At 37.7% G+C, this 13220-nt stretch overlaps 2 protein-coding genes across 4 annotated transcripts; both read left to right on the top strand.

Moving 5' to 3' along the window:
* Positions 1-282: 282 nt before the first annotated feature.
* Positions 283-5543, top strand: LOC131775570 (uncharacterized). The gene is made up of 5 exons (XM_059091692.2): positions 283-371; positions 979-1128; positions 1838-2873; positions 3446-3529; positions 3667-5543. Exons 1-5 carry the CDS (start codon positions 354-356, stop codon positions 3963-3965), a joined length of 1587 nt encoding a protein of 528 aa, XP_058947675.2. The 5' UTR covers positions 283-353; the 3' UTR covers positions 3966-5543.
* Positions 5544-6814: 1271 nt separating this feature from the next.
* On the top strand, positions 6815-13104 carry LOC131775556 (uncharacterized). Of its 3 annotated transcripts, none has more exons than XM_066165927.1 (6): positions 6815-6916; positions 8344-8470; positions 9635-9755; positions 10665-11844; positions 12064-12141; positions 12690-13104. In XM_066165927.1, the coding sequence occupies exons 3-6, from the start codon at positions 9672-9674 to the stop codon at positions 13016-13018; spliced, it is 1671 nt and encodes a 556-aa protein (XP_066022024.1). In that variant the 5' UTR covers positions 6815-6916; positions 8344-8470; positions 9635-9671; the 3' UTR covers positions 13019-13104. The 3 variants fall into 3 exon arrangements, with proteins under 3 accessions (XP_066022024.1, XP_058947658.2, XP_058947656.2); XM_059091673.2 differs by lacking the exon at positions 6815-6916 and adding an exon at positions 8213-8240; XM_059091675.2 differs by lacking the exon at positions 6815-6916 and having other exon boundaries at positions 8158-8470; positions 10668-11844.
* The last annotated feature ends 116 nt before the right edge of the window (positions 13105-13220 follow it).

The raw sequence follows: 13220 nt of genomic DNA, 5'->3' as shown, positions 1-13220 counted from the left end.
TTATTCTTTTAGCATCTCGAGTAAAGATCTCAGACAAAAACCACTCTCAAAAAAACTTGGGACCGCGTTACACAAATGCGCAAAAATCGCAGGATTTCAAGTTACCAAGAAGATTGCCGGCGAATTTTTAGCCTAAACAAAACACAAGAGTCAACAAAAAAACATATGAATATAAATCCCGACCGTTTACATAATCGGAAAGGGAAATTTATCAATTCGATCTCGGAACCAGGGGAACTGGTACTAGCTAATTTCGATTCTTTCTTTACCAAGCTCTGCGCAAAATAATCGGAAGAAAGTTACATCTTCATGCCAGAGGTATCAGGAGTCGATCTGGTTAGTTCAGAGCAAGCATGAGAAGACATCGTAAGGTACTATGCCTTATAACTAAAGTGCAGTATCGCTGTTGAATGAGATCTGTGACCTATACTGCTTGATATTCTGATTTACGACAGCAAGCTTAGGGAGGCTTTCGATATTCTTTAAAGCTAAAGGACATCACAAATTTCCACAGTTACTACACGTTACTTGTTGGAACATTGAATTATACAAAACGTGAAAGTAATTTATTCATAGGGGCTTGTAACAAGCTGTTGATTCATGAGATGTGAAAATTCATATAAGGGCTTAAGGAGGGGTAAAGCGACGAGAACATCAATTAGCATACCTCAACTATTTAACGCTAGGTAAACATTAGGAAACCGCACTATACATTGCTTGAAGTACCGCATTCACACCAATAATGTTGTAAAACAAGATGTATATATTATAATGATACGACTTGTGAATGACTAAGACCAGGAAGACTACTCAAAGAATGAGAAAATCAATTGTGTTACTTGTGTTCCTCTACAGATTCGTAATACGAGCTCTAAATTCCGGCATATTCACTTCCGACGCTACTCATCCGTTTAGACTGAAAATAAATTGATTTTACAACGTTGGGTTTTTAATGCTGTCTTTCTTCTCTCAATTCAGGCTTCGATACTCCCCACAAGTTCAGTTAGGATGGAGTTTACAGATTACCTCGCTTATTTGATGAGAGAAGCCATGGAGCTGTCTGTTCGGGAGCGCACAAAGATCCTTAGATTTATTTGGATCATCTTTGTTACATTCATAATTTGCTTTGTAAGTGTCAGTTCAATTGTTTTTCTTTGACTATATGTTTGAATAAAGTAAGCGGAAGAACTAGTAAACTAATGTACGAAATTAATTTAAGTCTAGAAAGCAATTACATGCAGTCAAGTAACTTCAAGTATAACGCCACTTTTTATTTAGATATATTTGATTCCAAGCACGGTTCCTAAGAGAATTATTAAGATTTACTCGCCACTACGTGACAACTTGTGGTCTGTTTTCGCTCTCTAAGTTATATTAATTTCGTTTGCGGCTGATCGCAATGAATTATAGAGACCTTTGTGTCAGGTTTGTTGCCTGATTTTAAGGCCAACTACAGCAAAACAAATCGCCTCTAGCATCTAAATGCTAAAGGTATGCTGACGTGAAATGGCAGTATTCATATGCGAGCACTCTCGGTAGAATATGCGATAACGTGCAACTCATCATAAGGAAAACTTTGAACTCGTAAAGCAATTCAAAAGTAGCAGCAATTAGGGATTTGTGAAGGAACTGCAATTCGCTCAATGTTCTTAACCCGTGGTAGTCACGCGAACTACCCTATTTGGTAAAGCCAATAAACATTCTCAGAGTCACCTGATTATATTGCGAAACTTATATAACGAATTCCGATTACCGTAGATAACATCGATGGAAAGGTTCAATTAATTGATGAAAGGGTGCTTGCATTACTTAATATTTTATTTTGCTTCTGAAACAGCTGTATACTATTTGGAACATACCCCAAACTAACGACAACCCAAGCGAAACATGCACAAGATCATCATACCAGATTCTTGGAGGACATAATTCGATAACCGGATGCAAAGAATGCCCAGACTGTCCCCCAGGACAACAACTTACCCCACCATGTGGCAGCAAAGTACAGCCAGATGCATTTATAAATTGTACCGTTTGCCCCTCGGGAACCTTTAAAGACATTAGCGGAAGAGGTATTTGTAAACTGTGTCTGACATGCGGTCCAAGAGTAACCGTTAGCTCATGTACATCGAGCAAAAATGCACAATGTGGGACCTGTCCTCGTGGTACCTTCCAATGGAGCCCCACAGTGGACACTTGTAAACAGTGTTCGTCGTGTTGTGCGCCAAAGCGCTTTGCTGAGGTGGAGTGCTTTTATCTCAGGCAATGCTTAAGAACAAACTGTACTCAAGAAATAGAAAATGAGGGAAATGATATTCAAAAATTGGAGATAGATTCTCAAAGGTTTGCGACGATAATAAATCCTCCAAACCCAGCGCCACTTCTAGGTGTTTCTAGCAGTAAAAATTCAGGCAACGCAAAGAAATTGGCATTGAAGAACATTTTGAAAAGAACGAGAGTAACACGAGATGTTCCGCAGGTCCTGCAAGGAGTCAGTGAAGGAAATACCACTAAACTGGCAAACGAAAAAATCGCCACTCTTCTCAGCAATAATTCAGATACTGTTATAACCACCATCACCAAATCATTCGAGGAATTTGGAACTGTCTCCACTGACTTCAACACTGTCGATTCCAATTTGCAAATGGCTTCAAGCTGTTTTGGAATGAACTTCGCAAAACTAGTGAAGATTATAATAATCGTTATTGTGGCTATATCTATTTTGGCGCTGTTCACAGTTTGCGTCATAGTATACTTCTGTTGTAAAAGGCAGTCAAGACATCTTCAGCCTAGATATTGTGTGTTTAATTGTTGTATAAATCTGAAGAGTACCGAAGAATATAAACAGCTACTGGATGAAACAACTCATCAAATCGGTAAGAAAAAAGTCTCTACCAGAAAATCTATGTATAAACTAAAGGCAAAGATCTTTGAACTGTTGAGACTGATTGCCTGAAAAATGATTCTACTTATCAAACAACCCCAGCAAATTTGACACGTCCTTAATCAAAATAAACCGCCAATCTCATTTCTTGGGGTCCATGGCCATTTATTACCCTCGGATAACTTGACAAAACGTAATGACTTAAAGTACTGTGTAAGAATCACAGCCACAGTATTTTCACAATTCATGTACTTGCTTCATAGAGAAGAGGCCATTCATTTTGGGTTCTAAGCATCCTACTTTCTCTGTATTCATGCAGTGTTTGCACTTTGATTAGTCTCTGGCTTGTAAGAAATTTTTCTGTAAGTTTTTTTCTGTAATCAGCAAATAAACTTAGTTTTGTAAGTACATATGATGTTGGTAGGGTTAAAAAAAGAAAATGACAAAAATGTACGATGCAATATTAAGGAGTGTCAAACTAATGAGAGTCAAGCTACCTAAAATTTATTATATTTTTTTCTTTTGTGTAGGATCTCGCCACTGTCTCTTTTTATTTTTTTTTAGGTGACGACACACAAGTCTCTCTAATCAATGGCAATTTGGAAGGCAGCTTTTCTGAGAAAAGCACATCTGCTGCTGGCCTTGAAAGTGAGTAACTCTAAAAGAGAGGTTCTTTTTCAATCAAAAGATTTCTTAATGAAAAAAGACAAGATGAAAAGTTTTTTAGTGATACAGTATTAATAATCTTATCTCACTTCAATCACCTATATGTACCTAAATTTCAGATACACCCTTAAGTGACATATCCCCCTTTCTTGAAGACATCCTCGTTAAGAAACTTGAAGTGGACTGTGGTTGGAAAAAAGTGGGAAAGGCATTACAGATTGACCAGGACGATCTGGATTACTGGAAAAACGGAAAGTCAATGGAAAGTCCAGCTACAGGAGAACTGTTAAGAAAACTGAGAGCGACACGTCCAGAATTCACTATTGCTGACCTTATAGATATCCTAGAGAGCCCAGACGTAAAACGTCGAGATGTTGTTCAACGCATCCGTCTACATTTACAAAATGAAGTAAGATGAATACCTTTACTCCAAAAAGCAGGGAAAGAGTTGCAGACAGCTACCTGATGCATGTAGCTGATGAATGAAGTTCACGTGTAGTTTTGAGTACATTTTTGGGGGGTCTAAAAATCATTGCTTACAGCCCACTCTGAGTGGCTAATTCAAACCGTTTATTTTAAGGGTCAATTTTTTCAATCTTTCTACATAATAGATATCAATCAAACCTTTCACTGATGCATGTCAATAAGCCATAAAAATTAATAACCTAATTACTTAAATCTCCTAGTGTTATTTTTAAAAATTTCAGTCTGATGACAATTAATGTATGTTATATCATGCAAAATAACACTTTGCGTGAGATAACCTAACTACCAGTAAATGTAGATTATAATTAGTGATTATAATGTTCACGGTGAATTGCATGAACTTGTCAGGAAACATAATACTGGAGGTATTATTTTTCATCGAGGGCTGTGGCACTTGTGAAAGTAGCAAATTAACTCTAAAATGATAAAATGTCACCTTCTCTCCTCCAAAAATTATAGGATATTTACAACTCAGTAGTTTAAATAGATGAAACATCATTACACTTAAACACAGTTGCATTAGTTATGTAAGTAAGTTTAAAGTTCAGGGCCCAGTTGTTCAAAGGCCGATTTGTGTCAGCCCAGGGATAAATTTTAATGCAGGTTTCTATACTTCTTTTTTCCAAACCCTTTTAGTGAAAATTTTCCCTATTCTTTTTAGAACATTCAAAGATCAAATTGCAAGCAAAAAGTTTTAAACGAATTTTCTTTTAAAGCTTTCAGACCTGAAATCAAATTCCATGCTAACCATGGGTTATCTTAACTCAGATTTGAACAACCCGGGCAAGACATTTAGACTTTATTGACAACGTTTGAGGTTATCTTCTGGGAGATAGCTTCCAACACCAAAAAAAAACAGCAAAATGTAGTTCTTCCTCTAAAAAACCTGATTACATTTCCAGTTAGGGTGGTCCTAACTAATAATCACATGTAGACTGAATTATGAAATTGGCCAGTTGGAAAATAATCATTCAATGATTTTCACCGGAAATGTGCTCAATGGTGGACTAATTGCGAATAGAGATTTAGCTACAGTGAGAAATTATCTTAACTTAGTGGATTTAACTTTTTTGAGGTAACCAATCAGGTCTTTGGAGCATAATTGTGTCACATAATTTCTCCTAATAATATCTAGTGTAGAATAAAAAGTAGGCAGGTGATGAAAATAAAGAAAGGTACAACGGCAACCAGGAGACCATCAATTAATTCACGACTAAATTCTCAGAAATACCATTAGAAATGAAAGTTAAATCATGAGGAGAGTTAGATTTTGAGAGTGAAAGGGTTAAACGTAAAGAGATCTGTAAAGTAAGATAAAACAAATGAGCAACAATGAAAAGAAGAAACAGTTGAAATAGTTATTTTTTACATAGTTGTCATTAAATATTGTTTTTAGTGAAGGTGCTGTTTTGCATAATTAAAGTACTGTTGTTATTTTTGTATACTTGATTTTTCTGTGCAGTGTATTGTGCATTCTGATACTTATAATGGTTATAATGCCTGAATAGGATTTCCCTTAATAAAGAAAATTAATTTAGCTCCGTGTATTTAATCCTATTTGTAACTACTGTAAATCAGGTCGCATTTACAGTGACATTTTGCTGGTAAAGGATTGGTAACGTAAGTATGTACCCCTAAAAGGTGTTTCGATCGGTAGCTTCAACAGTTTCTAAAAATATTCCATTTTGATGTTTTTACAAGTGATAACAAAAAAAATCGGGCGACATGACGAATATTCCAGGCGACGTGACTCAGGTTCCGGGTGATGTGACGTCAGGCGAGCTGACTTCTGGGCGACTTGACCGTAAACTGAGTACAATAACTTATTTCAAACCTGATCTTGAAATCATTATCTACAGTAGGAAAACTCTTTGAAAACCCATAATTTTTTAAACCTCGACGAGACCAATTGTAATCAAGAAAACAAGCAGGCAATGTCCAACTCATACTTTCCCAATTAAACAATCAAGACCAATTTCCCTCTGGCACCTTTTCCTTCTGCAATATAGACGCAAGCATCGGCAACTTGGCTCAACTGATACTCTTGTCCAACTATTGGACAAGTAAGCCCTGCGTGTAAAGCTGCTCCCATTGCAGATGCTATCTCTTCACAGGCAATCTGTTAGATACAAAAACTAGATATTTCTTATACTTTTTTTTTTAAGCAGAACGAGAAATAAACTTCTCGTTCGTGCACTTCGCGGTGCTTTATAGCAGAACGAGGAATGCACCTCTTGTTGCGCAGTGCATCTAAGTAGAACATGGAATACTCGTGTTGTTGGTGCACTCTGTACGGTGCTCTTTTGGTAGAACGCAGAATATTGTTGTTGTTTCTGCACTTTGCCTGGTGCCTTTTGGTCCTTTTTAGTTGAGCGAGGAATAAACTTCTTGTTCGTGCACTTCGGACGGTGCTTTTTAGTAGCCTGCGGAATGCTCTTGTTGTTTGTGCACTTCGCACATGATCCGCACGGATCGTTGAAGTCGACTCACTAATGAGGATCACGGATCGGCTAGAAAACTTTAGGACTCGTAGACGATCCGTACGACTCGTACGAATCATTAATCCGTTTATGGCCACACAACCTTACGACTCGTGAACATATTAGACGCTCCGTATGGACCGTACGGATCGACAACTCAGTTTTACCATTCAACAATATTCGGTGGCCATGTTAGTTGGGACAAGTGCGTCCAGGGCTATATGAATAACCAAGAGCATCCCACAGACACCGCTGGACGCGTTGATTGCGGGTACGTAAACAAACCAAATTGGCCATCCAGCTGAGCCGAGCACGTTTTCACATAATCTGGACGGGCCTCTGGTGGGACCTGAAGCTGCTCAAGAGTTAGCGATGTATTTAAATCCGACCCAAGCTATAGAGGGTGAGAAACCTTCAATTTCCTCTAGACCTAAAATCAGTTCTTGGCCTAGTGGGTTATAGGGAACTCTTAGATTTTCCACCAGTTGCCCTCTTGTGCGAAGTGACCATCCCTTCAGGATATGTAGTATTATCTCGCCTAAACCTGCAAAATTATGGAACTTAGTGCTAAACGTAGCCGGCCATCAGGATTGCTGATGAATTTCATTACATTCAAGCCATTTATGATTACCCGTGGAGTTTTGGCACCCACCATCTGCACACATTTTCCTCAGAGCCGATGGTAATTACAACTAGACCCTCATTAGGCAAAGCCTCCCAGGGGCTACAGCTTTCGCAGATTACAGTCCTGATGATAGAAATATTTGTAGAAATTTCAATCGAGTTAGAGGCTGTACTCTTCACGAGTGTCACTTCGCCGATGTTTGCAACCGTAAGGTAAATGAAAAGGCGTATGGGCGTCTCTCCTTTTACTCATACGAAGGGCTAACGCATGAAGGGCTAACGCAGCTTTAGAAATTCTTTTAGAATCCTGTTTTCAAATTCATTGTTTTTCCGAGGAAAAAAATCAGAGATAATTTTCCGCCTGAAAATAAAGGCTATCAGTTCGATTTCTCTCCAAACAAAGAAGGATCATGAAGCGCGTTCCTCCTATTTAAAGTTCATTTAAATGTTCTGTGAAAGCCTAGTTTCTACAATTTGCATCAACCAATTTTCCTGGCATAAAGCGCGTATTTTATCATAAAAGAAAAGACAAAAATATAAACGTTTTTAAAAGGGCAAGAGGTCCATAGCGAGAACAATTATGTTCGGGGTCTTGAGCGTAGCCAATGGCCATTAGAGACATTACAACGCCAATCTCCAAACATATTACCACGATCTTATTAGCGCGACCTTCCTTGCCATGCAAGGATGGGTTGAGGTTAATTTGCGTTTATTAATCTTTAAAGGAAGAGCGAAAGATACCAAAATATCGAAAAAAATCCCGGTGCACCGGCTATTGTCGATGAAAATAAGGAGAAAGCATTCCGACCTGCTAAGATGCGTCAGAAAGACAGCCAAATTGACATATAACTAGGATTATAAAGTCCTTCCGGTATATGAAAGAAAGAAGAATGTCTCCTTAAACATAACTGTTTCCTGTCATTAAGTCCTTTCTGTATTATTCACGATGGAATGATCGGGTTTGAAGTTCAAACGAAAAGTATCCAAGAGCTTGATATAATCACCCTTGGTTGACCAATGACAAATCAGCACAATTTCCGAGAAAGCGGCCGCAAATTTGCATTAATCTTCAACAAGCAAAGTCACGCACGACGGGTATTAGTGTTAGTACATCTACTTGTGGATTTTCCAGCAACACAGTATTATATCCGTTTATATACTCCGGGAAGGTATCTTCTAATTAAGACTCAAATTTATCTACGATAGGGCTATCGAAGGAGAGACTCTTCTGGACGTATAACTCCTGTATACCGTTCACAGGAAGAACTGCTCAACAGGAATTCAGTCTCGAACAGACCAAGCAACATACTCTCTCCTTCTTAAGACCTCGACGGTAAGGATGTAGTTAATTCTGAATTCCACGTTCTGAAAGTTGCGTTGTTTTTAAGGCCGATCTTATGTTTTCAAGAACGGTGGAGATAAGAGTAATCGAAAACTAAACCAATACGTGTCTGACGAGTTCAATATCAATTTCTGATGATTGTGGATGTTGAAAATTGATATTTTGTTGTGCAATTTCAAAGATTAAAACATAAAATGACCAATTTTCTTCAGAATAATATGGACCATTTTTCCTTTCAACAGAATAATTCAGTGATGTTGCGGCGTTACTATGCTAGAGTCGTGTGAGACCCTTCACGACCTGCATCAATTGCCTCTACATTCTCGATCTCAAACGGAAGGCTTACATAGCATAGAAAATTTTTAAGCCTTACAACGAATATTTAATGCATCGTATACTTTGTTGATAAATAATTATTCTAGTTTGCTACACAGCCAATTTTTGCCTATTTTCACTTGGGGGGAAGAAAGGAAAAGTGAGTTCTTTATCTAAGAAAAAAAATTACTCTTACCTTCCGAGAGTTTTATTATAAACAACATGGCCGCTATCTGTTACGAGTTATGCTAAGTTATCGCGCTAGTAACGGAATCTCCGTTAAATGCGCGTCAGGTTTCAGGTGGACACTAGCAAGGGTTCCCAGATAACCAATGCACGAGATGTAGGTCACCAAGATTTCTGACTGACTTGTTCACAAAAATTCCTGTTAGTGTTTCCTAAGTCTGTCAGACTTACAGACTATGACAAAGCCTGCTTTCAATATGTGAATTGATTGTTCAATTATCATCAAAACTTTCATTGTTCGAATTGATTAATTAGGCAAATACAAATTCATTTGTTTGAGCTTACCTCCACAAGGCAAATGCAATTTTTAAGGTTTATTAGATGATCGCTGATACAACTTCTATTATTGCTTCCGGTTTACAATTCAATTTACCTGCAAAATACATTTCTGCAAAATAGTCAAAGAGGACAACACCTGCTCCTTGTAATTGATTGTTGTCAGTATTCATAGTTTTTTAAATTGTATCAATCATACGAGCTACATTTATTTACTTGTTGTGCAAACATGCACTTATTAAACCAACCTCTAGCTCTGCTCACGGCGCCTTTGCAATGCAAATTGAATATTATTCCTATCTTATCATTGTTATACAGGTAAGACCCTTTCGTAGCACCGTCGATAGAAGGCAACATGATCCCATCATGGCAAAATATGGCAGAATTAGAAGTTATTATCAAAGTGCTATTTATTTTTGGGTTCCTCTTCTTGCTGTGGGTAAGTCAGTCATCTAGTATGAATTATTACGAAACTAATATTAGAATAATTAGTCTCCCTAAAAAATGAGGCCATTTATGGTATTTGCTTTAATTTCAATTTAAACCAGATTGCTTACTGAATGTTATGGGCTTCAGCATAGGATTTCGTACGCTTAATTGAATACTACGAATATTGTCACTTAATTTAATAGCTTGCGTGATCTGAGGGATGCACAGGCTCTGTTGATTAATGGAGAACGAAGTCATATCTCGCTCTTACCACGTCGCGTACGGCAATAACAACTGTTACCTGGGTTTCGTAATTTCTCCTGGCCTTTTGTATCAGATGTTTGAATGAGACAGGCGCAAAGAACAGTGTTATAAACTCTTTGACTCTCAGTCGTATCTAATACTGCACATAAACTCCATCATCTGCTACCACCCAAAAGCATTACCAGATCGATACAATTTTAAAAACCATCGCAATTTAGGTTGCCAAAAATGCACACTAATGGTTACACGAACACATTCATGTCCAATCGGTAAAACTTTTATACGTAGTTTCTTCTACAATCGTTTTATAGCACATAAAATTGTTTATTTTATAAATGTATACATAACTTTAACTTTTAGTAAATTTCATGCAATTCAGCCCTAGGAGGCTAGTAATTTGAATATTTTAATAAACTGTCTATTTATCTAGTTATCTCGAAGCACAATTTTTTTAACTAGCCGACGCGCGATTTGTTGCTTTTTCTTAAAGAAAGTAAATTAAAATGCAGTTGCCTTGTTGATCTTCCAAGTAATTATATTCAAACAATTATTCTTATTCATATGTTGTATAAGTGATAGTTCGACAAATAAGGCAATAGAGCTAAATATTCCAAAAACAGTTGTGACACTTTCTCTTTCCTTATTGATTGTACAGCAGTGGAATTTTTTAGAGGATTTGCAAGACAGCAGTGAATTTTACCCAGACGGTCTTGCTAAATGTCCCCCAGAGACTTACACTGTTCATGAAGATGAAAGCGGAAGGATCAAATGTTTCGCTTGTCCTGTATGCCCTCCTGGGAAGGAACCTTCAGCACCGTGTGGTATTACATTGGATACAAAACCTGCTGGTGAATGCATACCTTGCAAACCAGGAACATATTCAGACAAAGTCGACAGTAGGTCCTGCAAGATATGCAGTGATTGTGAATCAAGAAACATCATTAGCTCTTGCACCACAGAGAAAAACACAGAATGTCAGGACTGTCCAAAGAGACACTACGAAGATGAAAAAACACACGGATGCAAACCTTGCTCTGGTTGTTGTCCAAAAAGTTATGCGGCTCAAATAGGATGCTTGATATCGAAAAAATGTAGAGAAAGTTGCGCACGGTCGACAAAAACAAGGAAATATTTGAATAAAAAGATTGCAAGATCTACGAATGCTATGAACAACGAAGCGTTAACGAAAGAACCCACTATGTCACTGAAGCAAATTCGTATGAAAAATATGAGCCAATTTGACCAATTGGACTCCAACGACAAAAATGTTTCATTGACTATAGTAAAACGAGACTTGGAGGCCGAAGTTGAATCAAAAAGTGATCAGTCTTTGAAGAACACGGACAGCCAAACGGGAAAAAATTCCTACTGGGATGAACTAGAAGAAGAATTAGATTTTCTTAGGATTCCTCCCATTAAAAACATAAAGGAGGAGGAGGTTGAGCAGCCAATAACGGACCAAAGTAAAAATTCAAACCATCTTTTAACACCGAAAAGGAGATTCAACGGGACCAAAATTCGTGCGATTGAATTGGAAGAGCAGGTTTCTTCTCAAGCGTCACTTGGAAAAAATTACATCACTTTTCAAACAACTGAGACTACACTAAAAGAAGTAACAGAGTTGGGAGAGGTGACACCACACGATGACGCTGCGCAAAATGAATTCCTGAACTCGGCCCTCGGCAGCTTTGCCGGAACAATTTTAGCCGCTGTTTTTCTGGTACTTATGGGGCTTCTCGTGTATACCTTATGCAAAAAGTGTGTCTGCAAGATACTACAAGACCCGAAGGAGTTAAAAAGAACGTCATCAGACTCCACAGAACCTCAAAGTACAGGTAAGAAGAATAATGGGTCAGAACATAATATATTAATAGCAACTAAGTCGATACCGCTATCTATCGAGATCTACGTCAAACTGAGAAAATTGCAACTATACCACGCAGTTGTCATATCGTTCCTAGTGAGCTTTATTTCTTAGCTGCTTGTTCAAAATAAGTTCTCTAAATAGTTTTCCTCTCGAAATATATTATTATATTTTCATGATTACTACTTAGATTTCACCTTGGACAGTGCAGAAGGAGAAACTACCAATGAGACCCTCGACGAAGCAAGCACTGTTACAGTGTCACAGGGTAAGGAAACCAAGATCAGTTACATCTGATCAACACACACGACGCAATAGAATAAGGACACAAAGGCACCGAGGAAAAATCAATTTTCTCATTATGTCATTATGTCTAGGTTGCTAGCTAGGTTGATATTAAGTGATTATGTCTTCATATCAATATTCCTGTACTGTCACAATGTTGTACCGATGTGGTTATTTCTACTTTTTCACACTGGAAGATAACGAAGGAATGACCTTGCCTTGTCACAACGCTTTTATCGTTTTGTCTTTCTTTCATTGGTGCGAACCAGGCTTTCATGTAATTTACATGAACAAAGCATCACAATAAATCAAGACAGACAAAATTTTGACAGCTCGCGCTATTTGTAATTTGCACTCGTGTTACAACTTTGCACTCGCTTTCAGCCAATCAGAAGCGCGAAGTTTTTTCATGAACATTATCATCTCTGAAAAATCATAGATCTTAAAAATTCACTCCAACTCTATATTTGAAACAAGACACCAAAACATGACAGAAACAATACTAAAGAATTGAAATCGATTCTATCTTAGATCTCAATCTAGCAGATATGCCCCCAGACCTCCTGGATGAACTGGTGATGCGTCTGGATGTTCCACAGGGTGACGTACAGTCTGTACATCATAGCAGGACATTCGGTTGGCAGATAGTAGCAAACGCGGTTGGAATTCCTCCTACAGAATTCAAATACTATGAACACTTAGGAACTCTTAAAGATGAAAGCCCAACTAAACGATTACTTGAGAAATTGGGAAGTCAAGGAAAGACTATATCGGATCTTATTGCTGTACTCAACAGACCTAAAGTAAAACTTGGAAATGTTGCCGACACGATAATTCGGCACCGTGTGCCGAGGAACTAAAATGTGGTTTCCACGCATTCTTTAATACAATTTATATTTTTATCTAAAGAAAATTTAAATGCAAAGTTAAAAGTTCAATTAAATGATACCACTTAATCAACGCGTACTTGAAAAATGAGCGAATCCACACATTCATTTCAATCCACGTTAACTCCAGGAAGAAAGAAATGTAGCTTCTCTTGAAAAATTGTAACATTACAGC

This window comes from Pocillopora verrucosa, chromosome 4 (genome assembly GCF_036669915.1).
Source record: "Pocillopora verrucosa isolate sample1 chromosome 4, ASM3666991v2, whole genome shotgun sequence".
In the NCBI taxonomy this organism is placed as follows: Eukaryota; Metazoa; Cnidaria; class Anthozoa; order Scleractinia; family Pocilloporidae; genus Pocillopora; species Pocillopora verrucosa.
This window is presented reverse-complemented; position numbering and strand designations above follow the sequence as displayed.